General features: G+C 41.6%; 1 protein-coding gene across 3 annotated transcripts in view; it reads right to left on the bottom strand.

Moving 5' to 3' along the window:
* Positions 1-972: 972 nt before the first annotated feature.
* MED13L (mediator complex subunit 13L) overlaps positions 973-16,726 on the bottom strand; it is a 379,146-nt gene continuing 363,392 nt past the window's right edge. For all 3 annotated transcript variants that reach the window (XM_075898186.1, XM_075898187.1, XM_075898189.1), the window contains 3 exons: positions 10,891-11,052; positions 4,577-4,689; positions 973-3,836 (listed from right to left, as the gene is read on the bottom strand). In XM_075898186.1, coding sequence (XP_075754301.1) covers positions 3,704-3,836; positions 4,577-4,689; positions 10,891-11,052 — 408 coding nt within the window. In that variant the 3' untranslated portion in view covers positions 973-3,703. The remainder of the gene's footprint in view (positions 3,837-4,576; positions 4,690-10,890; positions 11,053-16,726) is intronic.

Below are 16,726 nucleotides of genomic sequence, written 5' to 3'. Positions count from 1 at the left end.
CAAAACCCTTAATATTACCGTATTTTCCGGCGTATAAGACGACTTTTGACGTTAAAAAACATCCCCCAAAAATCGGGGGTCGTCTTATACGCCGGGTATGCGGCTTTGCAAAGCCTCGGGGGGAAGCCGGCGGCAGGACAGCCCCGGCGCACCTAGGATGCCCCACCGCCGGCTTCCCCCAAGGCTTTGCAAAGCCGCGGAGGGGCTCCGGCGGCGGGGCAGCCCAGGTGCGCCGGGGCTGTCCCGCTGCCGGGGCGTCCTCAGAGGCTTTGCTCCCGGTGTCCCTAGTCTGCTGGAGATGGTCCACAGCAGACCAGAGGCACCGGGAGCAAAGCCGAAGCGGTGGTGGGGTGCCGCACTTCTGAGGCTTTGCTCTGGCAAAGCCTCAGAGGCGCGGGACCCGGCCGCTGCTGCGGCTTTGATCCCGGTGCCTCTGGTCTGCTGGGGACCATCTCCAGCAGACCAGGGACACCGGGAGCAAAGCCGGGGAGGCGGAGGGGCACTGGGGTATAAGACGAAACCCTATCTTTTAACTAAAAAATTAGGGGGTCGTCTTATACGCCCAGTAGCCTTATACGCCGGAAAATACTATAATATTTACAATTTGTTGTAGTATTTGCTTTTAGAGTACTGTCACCTCTAAAGTGTAATAAATGTTATCTTTTTAATACAATTTTCATTTTTTTGCAGTGTGAAGTCATTCTAGTGACATTAACTTAGGAGGAAACCTGAAGAAGCTATAGATTTGTAAGTGCATCTTAAAAGACACGATTTATTAGCTGTATGATACCTTCTCATGGGATTAGATTTGCTTCTAAAGAATAAATACAGTAAACTGCACATAATGGACCTCTATGCATGCCATATAGACTCTATAGTTATACAGAAACACAAAACCTCTAGGACTGCTTTGCTAACAATTTAGCAGTAGTCAAAGAATGTAGTACAGAGAATAAAAACTCCACCCAAAAATTTCAGTAATTCAATAATTTATTCATCTAAAAAAGTGTGTAAAAGTATATAGCTCTCATCCACAAGGTATATATGAATGACATTTAAAATGGAGGTCTTTATTATTATTATTATTTCTTCTTTTTATCAAAGTCTTTTAGTGTACTGTACCAGCGATATACTGTAGATTTAAAATGAACTTCACTTTTTTTGTTTTCTTTCAAATTGTTGGTTATATATAAAAGAAGCTCACTGCAAAATACTCAGAGAGAGAAAACAAAAACAAAACAAAACAAAAAAAAAATTAGAACTCCCCCCGAAATGTACAGCTTTTACATTTAAAAAAGGTTCTGAAATATACATACAAGCATGCTGGACATTCCCTCCCCCCGCCCCCCTCTAGCTCAAATAACTGTAATAATAATTTTGATTTTTCAGCATAATTTCCAAAGTTAGAAATTAAGAAAAAGAAACTTCGTCACACTGTAGGAAAGCCAGGGCTTGTACATTTCAGATTATTTCCGTAAAAAACCTTACAATTAAAATAATGCATATTTAAGGGAAATATCATACAGACTTTTTCACACTGAAGTACATAAGATTTTTTTCTTTAAAATCTATTGCCATTCATTTATTTTGCACAAAAACATATAAATATGTTAACAACTTCTCTTAACTTAAACAATTAAATAAAAATGACACCAGATGAAAAATCTCCTTGCTGCCCTTTTAAATTTTTTTTTGCTTAGAACTGGGTCTCTGGGGAAGAAAAACCCCCGGATAAAAACTGCTCATTTTAAAAAAAACCTCAAATAAAACAAGAGTTCAAAGTTCAGATGAATCTGGGAAACAAAACCCCAGAGTGGTAAAAGATTACTACAAATGTCTACTTTACATTTTTTTCCTCCCCAAGTTAAATTTTTTTATACAACTTTACAATCTTCATCTTTTTATGCTCTTCAAAAGGCCTTGAGAATTTTCTTTTCTGATTAAGAAAAAATAGTGCTGAAATATTTTAAAGTCAATTTTACACTGTACACATTAGATACAAATTGTTTTGATATCTAATTTTTTTACCTATACATTGCAGAGAGACAGCTATGTGGGTGGCTTGGAGCAGAGATTGAAATGATTCATTTACAGGTTATTTCTCTGCTTTCACCTTCCCATCACAAAAGCAATTTTTTTTAATATAATTTGTTTTAAATGTTACATTATCTCAAGAAAAATACTTTTTAAAATCATAGAATTTAATTTTTTTAACCAGAACATGAAAGTCTTTTGGAAGAACTTTAAATTTGTAGAGTTCTCTCCACAGATAACTAGATCTCACAGCCTGGCCAAAACATCTGACCCTCACATAAGGCAGTTTACATGCCTGCTGCACAGTGCAACAACAAACATTAGAAAATGGAATTTAAATATAAACGCCTTGAAGCCTGGAATGAAGGATCATTAAAAATATTTCAATTAGCCATTAACCTTTAAAAATGGCAATCGTTTTACCAAAGTAACTTTTCCACCACAGTGGCATAACTTCAAGTACCAATTTAATGATATCATTTTAAAAAATTATTTCTTTGAAATAATATTTCTATAGTCAGAAAAAATACACCAGATTTGTAACTGATTCAGTGTTAACAAAAAACATACTTTTGGATATGTACACGGACTAGTCTCCCCTGATCTATGGGTGACTCAGGTTTCAGTAACAGTTTTCTAACATCATTAAATGCATTGGAAATATATCTCAGTCATTGCCCTACAATACATTAACTTACCCCTTTCAATTTGCCTTTATTTTGGACTTTAAAATGTTTTCCCTCCCCACCCCTCTTTTTCTTCCATATAGTAGTGTTATCCTTCATTAAATACTGCCCACTTCTTGCTTTAATCAGGCTAAATACAGTTGAATTCTTTAAAACACTGTAGGTTCTTAGCTGAAAATGCTGACACTATTACAGTTCTGAAAGTGCTCCTCTTTTGCACATGGTCTCCCTAATACATCTTTTGATTGTTACTGTTTTTAGCTCCATTTCTGATTTCTGGCCAGAAGACTAAGAGGTATGTAGATTAATAATTCCCCGCTGGAACGGAGCTGAGTCTTTAGGATTATTTACTGATTCCTGGTCCTCTATAATTTAAACAAAACCTAAAAATAAATAAAATTAAAATATCTCCAGACCATTCACTTCTACATGGACAGGAAACAAATGCGTGCATTCATCCCAATCCACTCTGACAGGAACTCCAGATAGACAGAAAACTCCATTATTTATAATAGACTATAATTGGTTCTCTTTTTCTCCAAAATCCCATCGTATGATAGTCAAACAAAATAACCTTTAGGCAACCCAAATGGGTCACTACAAGACTTTATGTGCAGGGCTGAAATGACTCTTAATTGTAAATCAGTTCCCCATATAAAAGGACATCATCTTCAGATTCTCTCTCTTCTTTATTTCACACTGACCAGTAATTTCCGGGCCTGTAAGCTCACACTGCATTGAGGGTATTGTATATATTTCCTGTTTCCGGATGGCCCCAGATTTTTGATAGAAGCTGCCAGAGATGTGTCAATGGACTGATTAGTTTTGAATACTGCAGAAATCGTGTGCTTATGGAGGAACTGAAGCATAGCACAGGACCTCGTGCCTGGTCTGAAGAGAAACAAAGTTTTTATTTTTTTGCAGACTGTGGCACATTTCTCAGGTCAAGGGGGGAATGAGCCAGAGGAACAAGTGCTTTTCTATTAAAGTATATTCATGATGGCGTTATACAACTGAGTGAGCACCACAAAGTGAACAGGAAGGCAGGAGCTGCGATCCTGAGTGGCAGGATTACATGTGAGCCAGGACAGTGCATTGTACTGCTCCAAAACAAACCTGAATGAGAGACAGAAAGAGAGAGAGAGATCGAATAAAAGCATTAGAAAATTACAGTCCTGCTCTTCATGCTGGTCTTTTAAAAAAACATATACTTGGAAATTTCCAACCATCTCTACAAGTCAGGAATATATCTGACAAAACATGTGAGGGGACTGGACTCAATCTCTCGAGGTCCCTTCCTGTTCTAGTGTTCTATGATTCCATTAAAACTTAGTTTTATCAGTATCTATTTGTCCTTGGAGCGTCTGGGTGCTGCTAGGCTGCCATCACCAGGGCAGAGAGTGGAGCCTCGGTGGCAGCTGGGTCTCTGGGGTCTGGCCAGGATCCCTGATGCAGAAGCAGGAAATACAAAAGCCCTAAAAATCCCAGTTCCAGCTGGGGCTCAAACCCGGCTGTATAAAGGCTTCCAGGCTCCCTGCTTGGAACTGCCTGTATGCCATACCATGACTTCCAAGATCTATTTTTGTGGAAGTCCTAAGATGGCATACATGGTGGGAGGTTCCACCATTAGGCTGGTCCCAGAGCTGGGGACTCCAGGGTTGTTTGTTAGGAGGGGTACATGTTGGATGGTGCTGTCTTGCATCCTAAAGGGCTGAGCACGATGCAGACTGGAACTGTTAAAGTAGGGGAGAGATTCAGAGGTTCAGAGCAATGGAAGATCCCTCAGTGTTCAGCAATCAATACTCTGTTCTCATTGTTTTGGGAAGGAGGGGGATTTCGCAGCAGGAAGATGTTACCTCAAAACATCAGATGTAGTTTTAGAGTCGAGGGGGTGCGGAACCCTCTGTGAGTTCCTGACAGAGAGAAGTTCATCAGTCTGTGCTATGGAGATATGGTGATGCAGTGAAGCCTATGGAAAGAAAGAGACAAACACAGTCATTTGCGTTACAGGCATGTCTGCACATTTCACAAGGACCAGCAGCAATATCTCTGCCCTTTTTCTCGGACAACCTGAAATGATGGTTAACTATGTTTAGACTTTAGAGTTGGATATACTGTACTCCACTGAATCCTGTGTCCATACACATTCTGTATCTCTACAATTTCACTCTCAAATGCCTGTGTGAACTGACCCCAAATTTTCATTACTGGGGACAAGATGGCTCAGAAAATGACGACCTGTAGTTTACAGTCCATAACCATTATATATGCATAAAAGTTATTTCAAGTACTGAAAGCCAAACAAACTATGTAATGTTTTAGCAACTGGACTTTACAGTATCTAGTGCACTTCTGAATGTTGCAGCAAAAAGACTAAACCGACTAACAATTTAAAGAAAGAATTCAGAAAGCTTCCATTTTGACTGTTTTTTACAACTGGAACTGAATCTTAACAGCTCTGATGAATTTCCAAACTTCAAAAAATGAGGTTTAAAATGAGCAATAAATCTGATCCTTGATCCCCATTTTCATATCTGCTTGGTTTGTCATCTCAAGCAATGCAGAGTTTAGCCAAGCACATATTTAGACAGAAGGTCTCCCTGGAAAAACAGAATTGCTACAGCAGGTACGTAGATGACTCACTGAGTTGCCCTCTTTCATTTGTCGGCACTGAGCCAACATCTCCCTTTTAGAACTAGGGATATTGTGCTAGAGGTGCCACTTTTTATCTTACAGATGACAATTATTTGATAATTATCAGATCTTAATACAAAATCAACTTCCTCTGCCAAGTTTTCCTACAAACGTGCCTTTACGCTATGTAATGCTCACTTTTCTATATTCAGTAACCACCACTGTAAGCCTGCCTTTTTTCTGTCTGGGGAAAGGGAAAAAGATTGGTCTTTTATAGCAGAATGATGGACACCAACATAAGTATCTAGGAAGCTAAAGACACATGATAATGAAAGAATTCAAGATGTTAGTTAAATTGGAAATGGCATTGTTTGATTACTCTACATCTTGCTTAATTAATTCTTCTGGAACTGTATCTGGGGTACATTATTTTCCTCATTTCCACTCTGTGGGACTAAAAAGTTGCTACATCCAACCCCAGAGGTGACTACATTTTTCTAGTAGTTGAAGCAATTCCTGTGTAGACAGTATAAGGCAGGCATGTCCAAAGTCCGGCCTGCGGGCCAATTGCGGCCCGTGTTCCGGTTTAATACGGCCCCACAGGTAATTTGGCAATATCTATCTTTTATGGCCCCCAACGAATCCATATGTATTGAGATGAATACATTGTAAAATCTCAGTTAATGTCAGTTGGTCTAAATCAGTTATAAATATATTTGGACACAACATGTATACTTGGTGTTATGTTCCTGTTCATATTTTTTTAAATTAAAAGTTGACAACCTTTATTACCAATAATATGTAATGTACTTTACAATGTTCCTGACATATATTTCAGCTTCTTGGATTTTTTTTTCATCTGGCCTTCAGATATGAAAGGCAGAGTGATTTAACACCTGTTTAGATTTGTCATCCATGTGACGAAATGAAAAGTATGCTGTTTGCAATAAACTTTGCATAAAATAGTTAATTTGCATTTAATTTTAATTGTTCAAAGAATGTCAGGCAAAATGGTCGGCCCTCACGCATGTTCACTTCATCAAATCTGGCCCTCTTTGAAAAAAGTTTGGACACCCCTGGTATAAGGTATATAAAGTGTTTTGTGATCCTTTGGAATGTAAAGCATTATATACAATGAAGCAAAGATTTTGTAGGATTATAGAAGGACACACTAAAGACACTGATCCTCCTCCCTGTTCATGCAGGTCTTCTATTTTCTTACTCTTATCACCTCCCTAGCATGTTATGTCTGTGTACTATTTGTGCGGTTTTGTATTGTTTAGTCTTGCGGCTTTGACAAGTTGTAAAATGGAATAATTCTAAGTTCTTTTGGCAATCCTGGGATGTGTGCAGTATTTAGAAATGTATATGAGCTGTGAGTGGAATACTTGTACACTTTCACTGCCTGTTTATAAAAATCTATAAAAATGTTAATCATAAAATAGAAAAGATAGTTAGCTTTTTCCGTGACTAGTGTTCTTCGAGATGAGTTGCTCATGTCCATTCAATTCAGGTATGTGTGCTAGCCATATGCATCAATTCCAGAAGATTTTTCCCTCAGCAGTATCCATACGGGATTGGCTCTGGCACATTCTAGAGTGGCACACAGATGCCACAGTATATAGGGCACTGCTACCTCCCTCCATCCTCATTTTCTTCTTGCCAGAAACTGACCGTGGTGAAGGTAGGCAGGACATTGAATGGACGTAAGCAACACATCTTGAACACCACCAGTTACAGAAACAGGACAAAATGGGTCTTTGTCCACAAAAGCTTATGCTTCAATAAATCTGTTCGTCTATAAGATGCCACAGGACTTCTCGTTGTTTATGCAGATTCAGACTAACATGGCTACTCCTCTTATATACTTGTCAGAAACAGCTAAGCATCTTTGCTTCATCACATGATTGCTCATTTCCATTCACCTTAGGCAACTCCAAGCAGTACCCCTGGAGACAGGTAGGTGGTCATGGACATGCAGATCACAAGACAGCTCTGCAAAACTCAGCATCATCCCTGGCCTGCTGAGTGTTAGTGTAGTAGATTGTGAACATGTGTGCCGATGACCACATGGCAGCCTTACAGATGTCCTGTATTGGAGCACGAGCCAGGAAAGCTGCCAAAGATGCTCGTGCTTGGTTTGAGTGCAGCCTCATTGTTAGTGGTGACAGGACCTCTGCCCGTTCATAACAAGTCTATTCAGTTCAAAATCCTCTGGGTGGACACTGGTAGGCCCTTTATCCTCTCAAGTCAGTGAGATGAAGAATTGGGATGACTTGCAGAAAGGCTTCACCTCATCCAAATAAAACACAGGGCTCTGCTACACATCCAGGGTATGCAAGTGCCTCTCTTCACTGCTCTTATGAGGCTTAGGGCAGAAGAAGGCTAGGAAGATATCCTGTTTCTTGTGGAAAATAGAGACCCCCTTGGGCAGGAAAGATGGGTGGAGCTGAAGCGGTAACTCTATTACTATTCTTAGATAAGGTGGTACTGACGCTAAGGCGTGCAATTTGGAGACCCACCATGCTGAAGTCATTGCTAACAGAAAAACTATTTTCCAAAAAAAGTGTGACAGAGAGCACAAGACCAAAGGATCAAAAGATAGCCCTGTGTGCCAGAGAGGACCAGGCTGAGGTCCCACTGTGGAGGGGGAGACTAGACTTGAGGGAAAAGTCTGTCAAGGCCCATGAGGAACTAAGAGTGTCAACGGATAGACTACATGATTAACTGATAAGCCTATGCTTATCTGTTAATCCTGTCAACTACACGCATTCGCCCTCCTCCTGCCTGCTGCCTCTGGATCAGAGACTGCAAGTAGGGGGAAGTGGGAACCGGTCCCTTTGGCACCAGATCTGTTGCCCCATCCCCCACGCTGCTGCCTCTGATAGGGAAGTACTGTTGCGGGGTAGTTATGACCCTTTTTTGGTGGTGTCTGGACTGGGAGTAGACTATTGCCAATCATTGTTGCAGAGATGGAATCCTGAACCTGACTTGGTGCACCACATACATGCATGCCACCATGTGGCCCAGTAGTCGCACACCCTGACTGAAGTTAGGGGGAATGCCATGACTATTGTGAGGAAATCCACTAGTGACCAGAATCTATCCAGTGGAAGGCTGAGTCAAGCACTGCTTTGATGAAATCCATCCTCTGCACCAGCAACTAACATTGATTTTGTGTCATTCACCAACAGGCTGAGGTGATCACATATGGTGACCAGCAGCACAATGTCCCTTTGAACTTTGGACATGGAACCGCCCTGAATGAGCAAGTTATCCAGGTATGGATACAACTCAATACACTGCTGCCAGAGGTAAGCTGCTGCCATTGATACACATTTAGTGAACATCCATGGGACTGTAGTAAGGTCAAACTAGAGGACCACAAACCAATAGTAGTTGAGAGCTACCATAAAACAGAGGAAGTGAGCGTGTCCCTCGAAGACAGCAGTGTAGAAGTATGTTTTGTTGGCATACAAGTCTGCAGGATCCAGGGAAGGGGACAAAGGAAGCAAAGGAGATCATGTGGAACTTCAGTGTCACTAGGTAGTGGTTCAGTCTACACAGGTCCAATATGGGCCAAAGCTCACCATTGACCTTCAGAATCAAAAGCTACTGGGAATAAACCCCCCTGGTTCCTATCATGAAAATCTCCTCCACTACATCTAGCCACAGTAAGTTTTCTACTTCTTGCATGAGAAAACTCTTGAGACAGATCCTTGAAGAAGGCTGGGGGTAGGTGGGAAGGTGGAAGAGAAACGTACTGTAGGGTGTAATTATGTGCCACTGTGTTGAGGACCCATCGCTCTGATATTATGGCTTCCCAAGCTGGAAGAAAGGGCAGCAAACAGAGGGCAAACAAAATTGGGGAAGGATTCGGGGTACAATCTGATACATCAACCTTGGGCGTATCCTCAAAACAGGTGCTTGCACAAGGATTTGGAATGGGTTGAGCCCGGTATGATGGAAGACTGGGGCAGTTGATCTGGACATCACTTAAAGCCTCTGGATTTTTTCTGCAGAGGCTCCTGATGGGAGTGGCTCTCTTGACTCTGGGAAAGCTGAAGCTTAAACCACTTGTGGGAAGGGTTGAGGACAAAGAAGCTCATTGTATTTGGGGTCATATGGGAATCCTTAAGACCATCAAATTTAGTGTTGGTCTGTTCCACAAACAGGGTGTGTCCCCTGAATGGGAGATCCTGCATTGACTGCTGACCTTTCATGGAAAGGCTGGTGAGAAGCAGCCAAGAGAAAGCTGATGCCATTGTCTGAGTGGCAATGCCAGCCATATCCAATGCTGCCTAGAGAGTTGCGCTGTTGTTGTGGAGCCTTCACCAGGATCACATGGAACCCCTTTCTCAAGGCCTTGAGGAAGATGGACTCAAACTGGGAGATGGCCTGCCACATTAAAATCATATTGGCATAAGAAGGCCTGATAATTAGCCACCTGCAACTGGAGGATGAATAAACCTTTCACACAAACAAGTCGAGTCTCTTAGGCCTGGTCTACACTAGAATGTCACACCAAATTTAGCTGCTTATGGTCAATTTTCTTACTGATGCGTCCACGCTGCCAAGCCAGTTGTGCTGCCCTTAGGGATGCAAAAGTCGATGTCTGTACTCCTGCTTTTCACCACAATGCTATTTCTGACTGGGCACGGTCGAAGTTATGCTAGTGTGGGTGTTGCATTACAAAAAATTTGATGCTATTGGCCTATAGAAGGCTTCCTGCAGCTGTCCGCTATGACCACTCTGGCCAACACTTCTGCCTCTACTGCTCTCACGCTGAGCTCAAAAAGGCCTGGGAACTATAGAATGGCCTGTCCAACCTGGCCTGCCTTGTGAGCTCATTGCAAGCGAGCAGCACACAATCAGACATATAGACATGAAGCAACATGCGTACATTCTCTAAATAAGAGTGCCATGAGGCACATCACAATAACCATAAGCATGATGATGCTTTCCCTGCTTACAGTGCTCTGGTGTCTGCATGAGCATCACTACGGGCAAAAATTGAATATTGTCCAAAGAATCTAAGAAAAAAATAACTAAGGGTGACTAAAAGTGGTTAAAAAAACTGAATTTTTTCACTAAAAAAATCCCTCTCTCTTTTCAGGAAGGGGTCATGATGCTGAAGAATTCTGTCTTCTGCCGAAGATGGTAGAAAAGGAACTGAGGGACTCATGGTGTGAATACAGCTAATGGACAAAACAGCACAAGATGGCAACTGTGCATGCATGGCATGGGAAGGCACTGCTAGGGTAAAAATCTCTGATCGCCAGCACAAGGAAGCATTGACACCAGAGTGGAGCTTGAACTCCTCCTTTTTTGTCTTTGTGCCACAGTTTCCCCTCCCTCTCAAGACTAAGACTTGAGAACTGAAAGTTGAGGTGCCTTCCTTTAATATTACTTTAAAACTGGAGTTATGTTTGAATTTCCGTTGACTCTCCTGAAAGCCAGCACTTTCCAGAAAAATTGAAGGTACCTGTTTACCTTGCCACTACCCCCCTCTATAGACACAGGATTCTAGACAAACCTTCAGGAAGAGGGGACACTGGTTTTGTGCCTGTGGACAGGATGACCAGAACCACTGTGGAAGATTCTCAGCTTTGGCTGTTGATACAAAGTATCCTAGAGCAAGAGGCTGCTGCTTCAGCTCTTCCGGAGCTTCTCTGGAAAGAAGACGCTCTCCTTGACTCTAGACAAAAACCAAATAAACAAACAAAATAATACATCAGAAGCATGAAATTTAATCAGTTCATTCCTTGTTTCTCTGTCCCGCTCCCGTTTTTGTCAGTATCCACTGATATTCATTTGTTTACTCACCCTTCAATTCTGAATCCAATTTTGACTTGTTGCCAGCTATTATGGTACTCTCAGACTATGCAACATAGTCCCTCTGGCTAATCACAGTTTTATCAGACCACACTATTTAATCCTAATCATTGGTAGTGGTGTTCTCCAGATTAACAATTCAGGAGTACCTCAGGTCTGGAAACAACAATAGAGCATGAAAGTTGAAGTACGCTTGTCCTAGGGCTTAATGGCATGAACTGGAGCATATGACCAACAGGGAGAGGCTGAGGGAGTTGGGTCTGTTTAGTCTTCAGAAGAGAAGAGTGAGGGGGGATTTGATAGCAGCCTTTAGCTTCCTGAAGGGAGGTTCCAAAGATGATGGAGAAAGGCTGTTCTCAGTGGTGACAGATGGCAGAACAAGGAGCAATGGTCTCAAGTTGCGGTGGGAGAGGTGCAGGTTGGATATTAGGAAAAACTACTTTACTAGGAGAGTGGTGAAGCATAAAACTGGAGTTATGTTTGAATTTCTGTTGACTCCCCTGAAAGCCAGCACTTCCCAGAAAAATTGAAAGTACCTGTTTACCTTGCCATCACCCCCCTCTAGACACAGGATTCTAGAAAAACCTTTGGGAAGAGGGGTTTGGAATGGGTTACCTACGGAAGTAGTGGAGTATCCATCCCAAGAGATTTTTAAGACTCGGCTTGACAAAGCCCTGGCTGGATTGATTTAGTTGGGATTGGTCCTGCCTAGAGCAGGGGGCTGGACTCAATAACCTTCTGAGGTCTCTGCCAGCTCTTCGGTTCTATGATTCTAAAAGATATATGTAGGGAAACAGGGACTGATCCTTGAGGAAGTCATCCTCTAGGCTGGTTGAAGATGTGCGTGCTCCAAGGAAAAGCACAGAAAGGGAAGACTGAATGAATTGGGCTTGTTCAGTTTGGAAAGGAGAAGAGTGAGAGGGGACATGATAGTGGTTTTCAAGTATCCAAAAGGGTGTTACAAGGGGGGGGGGGGGAATTGTTCTCCTTGGCCTCTGAGGATAGAACAAGAAGCAATGGGCTTAAAATTGCAGCCAGGGAAGTTTAGGTTGGAGACTAGGAACCACTTCCTAACCGTCAGGGTGGTTAAACACTGGAATAAACTGCCTGGGGAGACTGTGGAATCTCCATCACTAGAAGCAGCGAGGAGTCCTGTGGCACCTTATAGACTAACTGAAGTGTTGGAGCATAAGCTTTCGTGGGCAAAGACCCATTTCGTCAGATGCACAGGTGCCACAGGACTCCTCGCCGCTTTTGCAGATTCAGACTAACACGGCTACCCCTCCATCACTAGAGATATTCAAGAGCAGGTTAGACAAACACCTGTCAGGGATGGTTCTAGACAGTGCTTGGTCCTGCCATAAGGGCAGGGGACTGGACTTGATGACCTCTTGAGGTCCCTTCCAGTTCTAGGATTCAATGATTCTATGTTATGTATCACTTATAGATGAGCAGTAGCCGGTGAAATTTTATTTCACTTTTTGTAATTTTTTTTTTTTTGTAAATCCCACATCTAGCAGGATAAGCTTTCAGCAAATTGCAGATTCCTGTCTCTTTGGCTAACATAAGAGAACATTAAGACACACCCTTCTGGATCTGAAAAGTACTTTAGAAATGCCTGTTTTCTGTCTAAGACATGTGAGTTCAGAGAATAAGTGAGTCTTTCAAATTTGTAACTGTATTTACTCTCTCAGACAGTTACATTTTTATAGTATGGGTGTGACAAATTGTTCACATTACTCTCACATTAGGAAAAACAACACATGTTATACCATTCAGGATATGGATATGACAGCTTAAACACTTAAATGGTTAACTGTTGAGCTTGGGTTTATCAGTCAGCCTTCATGGTTACACACAAGTCCCTCCCTCTCCCTCTCCCCGCATGCTGCTGCCTCTGTATCAGAGCAGGAGGGCAGGGGTAGGTGGTGGTGGTGGGGAAGCTATACGTGCAAGAAGCCAGCTTTTAAGCCAGTTCCCCATGCATTGCAGCTTGGAGCCACCTGCCCCCACCCCTGTGCCTCTGGCAGCAGCGTGAGGAGGGGGAGGTGGCTCCCACACATCAGCTCCCACAGATCTTCCCCCATCCCTGCATGTAAATGTGTAGCCACAGAAAAAAATTCAGTGGTTACACGTTTAAAAAAAGGGGGCTTTTTAACATATTTTGTTCAAGAGGAAACACTTCCTCTTTTTCATTGTTTCTGTGCTAGTTATGACAATTATTTTAGTTTATTTTATACGGTAAATATCTGTGGTAAAAGTACTTGATATAAATTGTGCCACATACAAGACACTATTATGTTCTCTCACACTGATGAGACATATTTATGTTTCTTTCATTGGTTAACTAAAAAAAGACTAAAAGTATCCCATCAGACAAGACTGTATAAGACACCTTGATGTCAGTGCGGATGTTTCAACTCAAGAGTATTTACTTTAATAGAACAAACTTAAGCTGAGAGGAAACTTCAGACTGCTGGTCCATTAGCCAGAAAGTCAGCATGGAGATATGCTTGCATATCTTGTTAGAACACTATTTGATTAACACTGTCTGAGCTATCAATTCTGGGTATTCCCATTGTGCCATCTTCTGGAGTATTGTGAATAAGGCTTAGAATCCTGAGCTTGATTCTTCAGCTGTTAAAGCCATGTGGAAAATGATCCACAGAGTGTGATACTGGGAATGCCCAATGCTGGAAAATCTGCAACAACCAGCATCAGTAACAAAGTTCAAATTTTCAGGTATTTTAAGGGAGAACAACAATAACAAAAAATTAGTTTGTAAATGAGATTAAAGCAAAAAAAAAAAAAAAAAGCATTTATATTGGCTAAGTAGACACCTTTTCCCTCATTCTTTCATGCATTTTGTGCACAACTGCTAGGAAAATTTTACTTGTCTTTAGTCTGATGTGAATTAAGTTTATGTTTGAATGATTGGTAGTGTTCCCTCCCCTTTGAATAATCAGATTGATCAGGAAAAATTAATGTGGTATGAAACAGTATTTAAAAAATGTTTTTTTTTTTCTGAATCAGACTCTCCGATGTTCTGGACAAAGTCCCTTCGTTTGATAAGCAAATAAAGATTATTAATTGGTTTCTATATGAACCTTCTGAAGTGTTGTACTGTTCTCACTGGAATAAGAAGTCCAACTAGATGAAAAAGCAAGTTTGGCATTCTTTCTCCATCTGTAGCTGCTATCACTGAGGAAGGATGCAGGAGCAAGATGGAATATCAGACTGTTTGGTTATAGATTGAATTAAAAAATGATATTTTGACACATTTTATTTTCTCTCACCCTCTTTTCAAGCTCTTTACATCACCTGCCACACTAATGAAGTTTTCTAAAGCTGATAAGAGGAGTGATGTTTATTCTGCTCAAGAGAGGTTAATTTCATGTTTTAAATTGTAAGAGCATTTTTATGGGCACATTTTTTAAAGTAAATATTCTTTCCCATCATTTTATTCCTTTGGTAGATTCAAACATGGTGATGTAGAAAGGTAGAACATATTTTAGACTGAGCCCTGCCTCAGAAGAACCTGGATTCTGATTCAGGAAGAGAAAAACACCTATCTGCACCCAAACTGGTTTAATCATGAAACCTTCCATTCTAGTCCTTAAGGCAGCTCTTTCTCCAGCAGTAATATCTTAATCAGTCAAAGAAAGTTAAATGGCCCATAAAGTGGTTGCGCTTGGAAAGGGCTGCAGTTTACTTGGCTGCAGGCACTTGGAAAATCCAACAGCAGACCTTGAAACTGGCTGCTGAGCAATCAGGGCTCACACTAGTAAACTACAACAATCAATTACAGGTTACATGGATAAAGGCTCGACCTGCCCTGACCCAGAAGGCAATGATCACACGCTGTTGCTATTTTAAAAACAAAAATTACACCTCAATTACCAGGCCCTTGTTAATGGTTAAACTGAATTATTGCGACAGGTTCACCCAGAAAAGACCTGTTCAGATCTCCAAAGTCTTTGGTCATTAACCTTTTTTGCATTGATGTTAAGCCAGTGGAATAGCATTTTCATTGAGAGTCAGCTATATAAAGCAAGTCTTTGAAAAATGCTAAAAAAAATGTTTAATCCTAGGGGAATTCTGCATAAAAAAATTAAAAATTCTGCACACAATATTTTAAAATTCTGCATATTTTATTTTGTTTAAATAACATAGTATAATTATGCTAGCTTCAATTATTTTGATAATGTTATTTAAACTATAGTACAATGGATAGAGAATGGAACTGAAGTGAAGAAGTGGGTTGTGCCTATGAAAGCTCATGATACCATTGACATTTTCTGTTAGTCTCTAAAGTGCTGCAGGACTATTCGTTCCTTTATTTCTGGTTATTAGTCAACAAAAACATGCAGCTATATTCTCAGTGTTACATCACAGTCAACTGAAGACTGGGGACTCAAACCCACAATTTATACTAACTACCGACCATTTCCAAAAAGGTCAGTAGCAAAGAGTTTCTGGGCCACATTTTAATAGAATTTTTTTCATTCCAAAAGCTGAGACCAGTTCTAATCACTAAAATACCATAAACATTTATAAGGTCTTACCGTCCTTTGCAATAAGTCTCACCTCTCACCACTCATTGCCTAGTTTAGAAAATGGTGACAAGTATAATGTCCGTGCATCTGAAGAAGTGGGATTTTCCCTATGCAAGCTGATGCCCAATAAATCAGTTAGGGTATGTCTACACTACACCGTTATTTCGAAATATCTTATTTAGAAATAGTTAATTTGAAATAAGTTATTTAGAAATAACGCGTTTACACACAAAATGCATTTCAAAATAGCATTTTGCTATTTCGAAATAGCACGTCCACACTGAGTGGACGCTGAATCGCATTTAAGGCCGGCCGGAACCAGATCCGTCAGGGCATCAGGTCAGGAGTTACTTTGTGTGGCTGCTGCTTGAGGCTAGCTAAGGCCAGTGCTTAAAGGGACCCTCCCTGGACAGCAGGTTCTCAGCTTTCCCTGCTTGCTTGCCTACCTTGATGAGGGATAGCAAAGCATTTTGTCTCTACCTGCTCTGGTTGCCCTCACTCAGGACACCACAGCACTCTGCAACATGGAGCCAGAGCTGCTCCTGGGCACTCTAGTGCTTCTCATGGACGCATTGCTGTGAGTCCGGCTGCACTTTCTGCAGGCTGCCATCTGGGAGGTCCATCAGAGAGCTGTCAGCATCCAGGAGACCCTGCGGGAGAGCTTCCACCCTGAGAAGCACTAAAAGCCTCCCTGGTCTGCTCCACTGGAGGCTTGTGCCTCATTCCTCCCTCACATCCTTCCACTTTCCCTAACCCCCCTTCCTGATGTCAAATAAAATACACATATTTTCAAGAATACAAACTCTCTCTATTTAACAAAACTGGTGGGGGGGGGGGGAATGAAACTCTGGTGAGACTGGGGAAAGGGGAGAAGAGAGAGTAGGAGAGGGGAGGGGGAAACCTGGGAGGAGGGAGCTGGAAGGGGGAAGCAAGGGAAAGAAGGGGGAGGGGAAACTCAGGGCTCAGGGTCGGGGGTCTCAC

Source organism: Pelodiscus sinensis, chromosome 15 (assembly GCF_049634645.1).
Source record: "Pelodiscus sinensis isolate JC-2024 chromosome 15, ASM4963464v1, whole genome shotgun sequence".
In the NCBI taxonomy this organism is placed as follows: domain Eukaryota; kingdom Metazoa; phylum Chordata; order Testudines; family Trionychidae; genus Pelodiscus; species Pelodiscus sinensis.
Note: the sequence above shows the minus strand (reverse complement) of the source record. Positions and strands in the feature narration are given on the sequence as shown.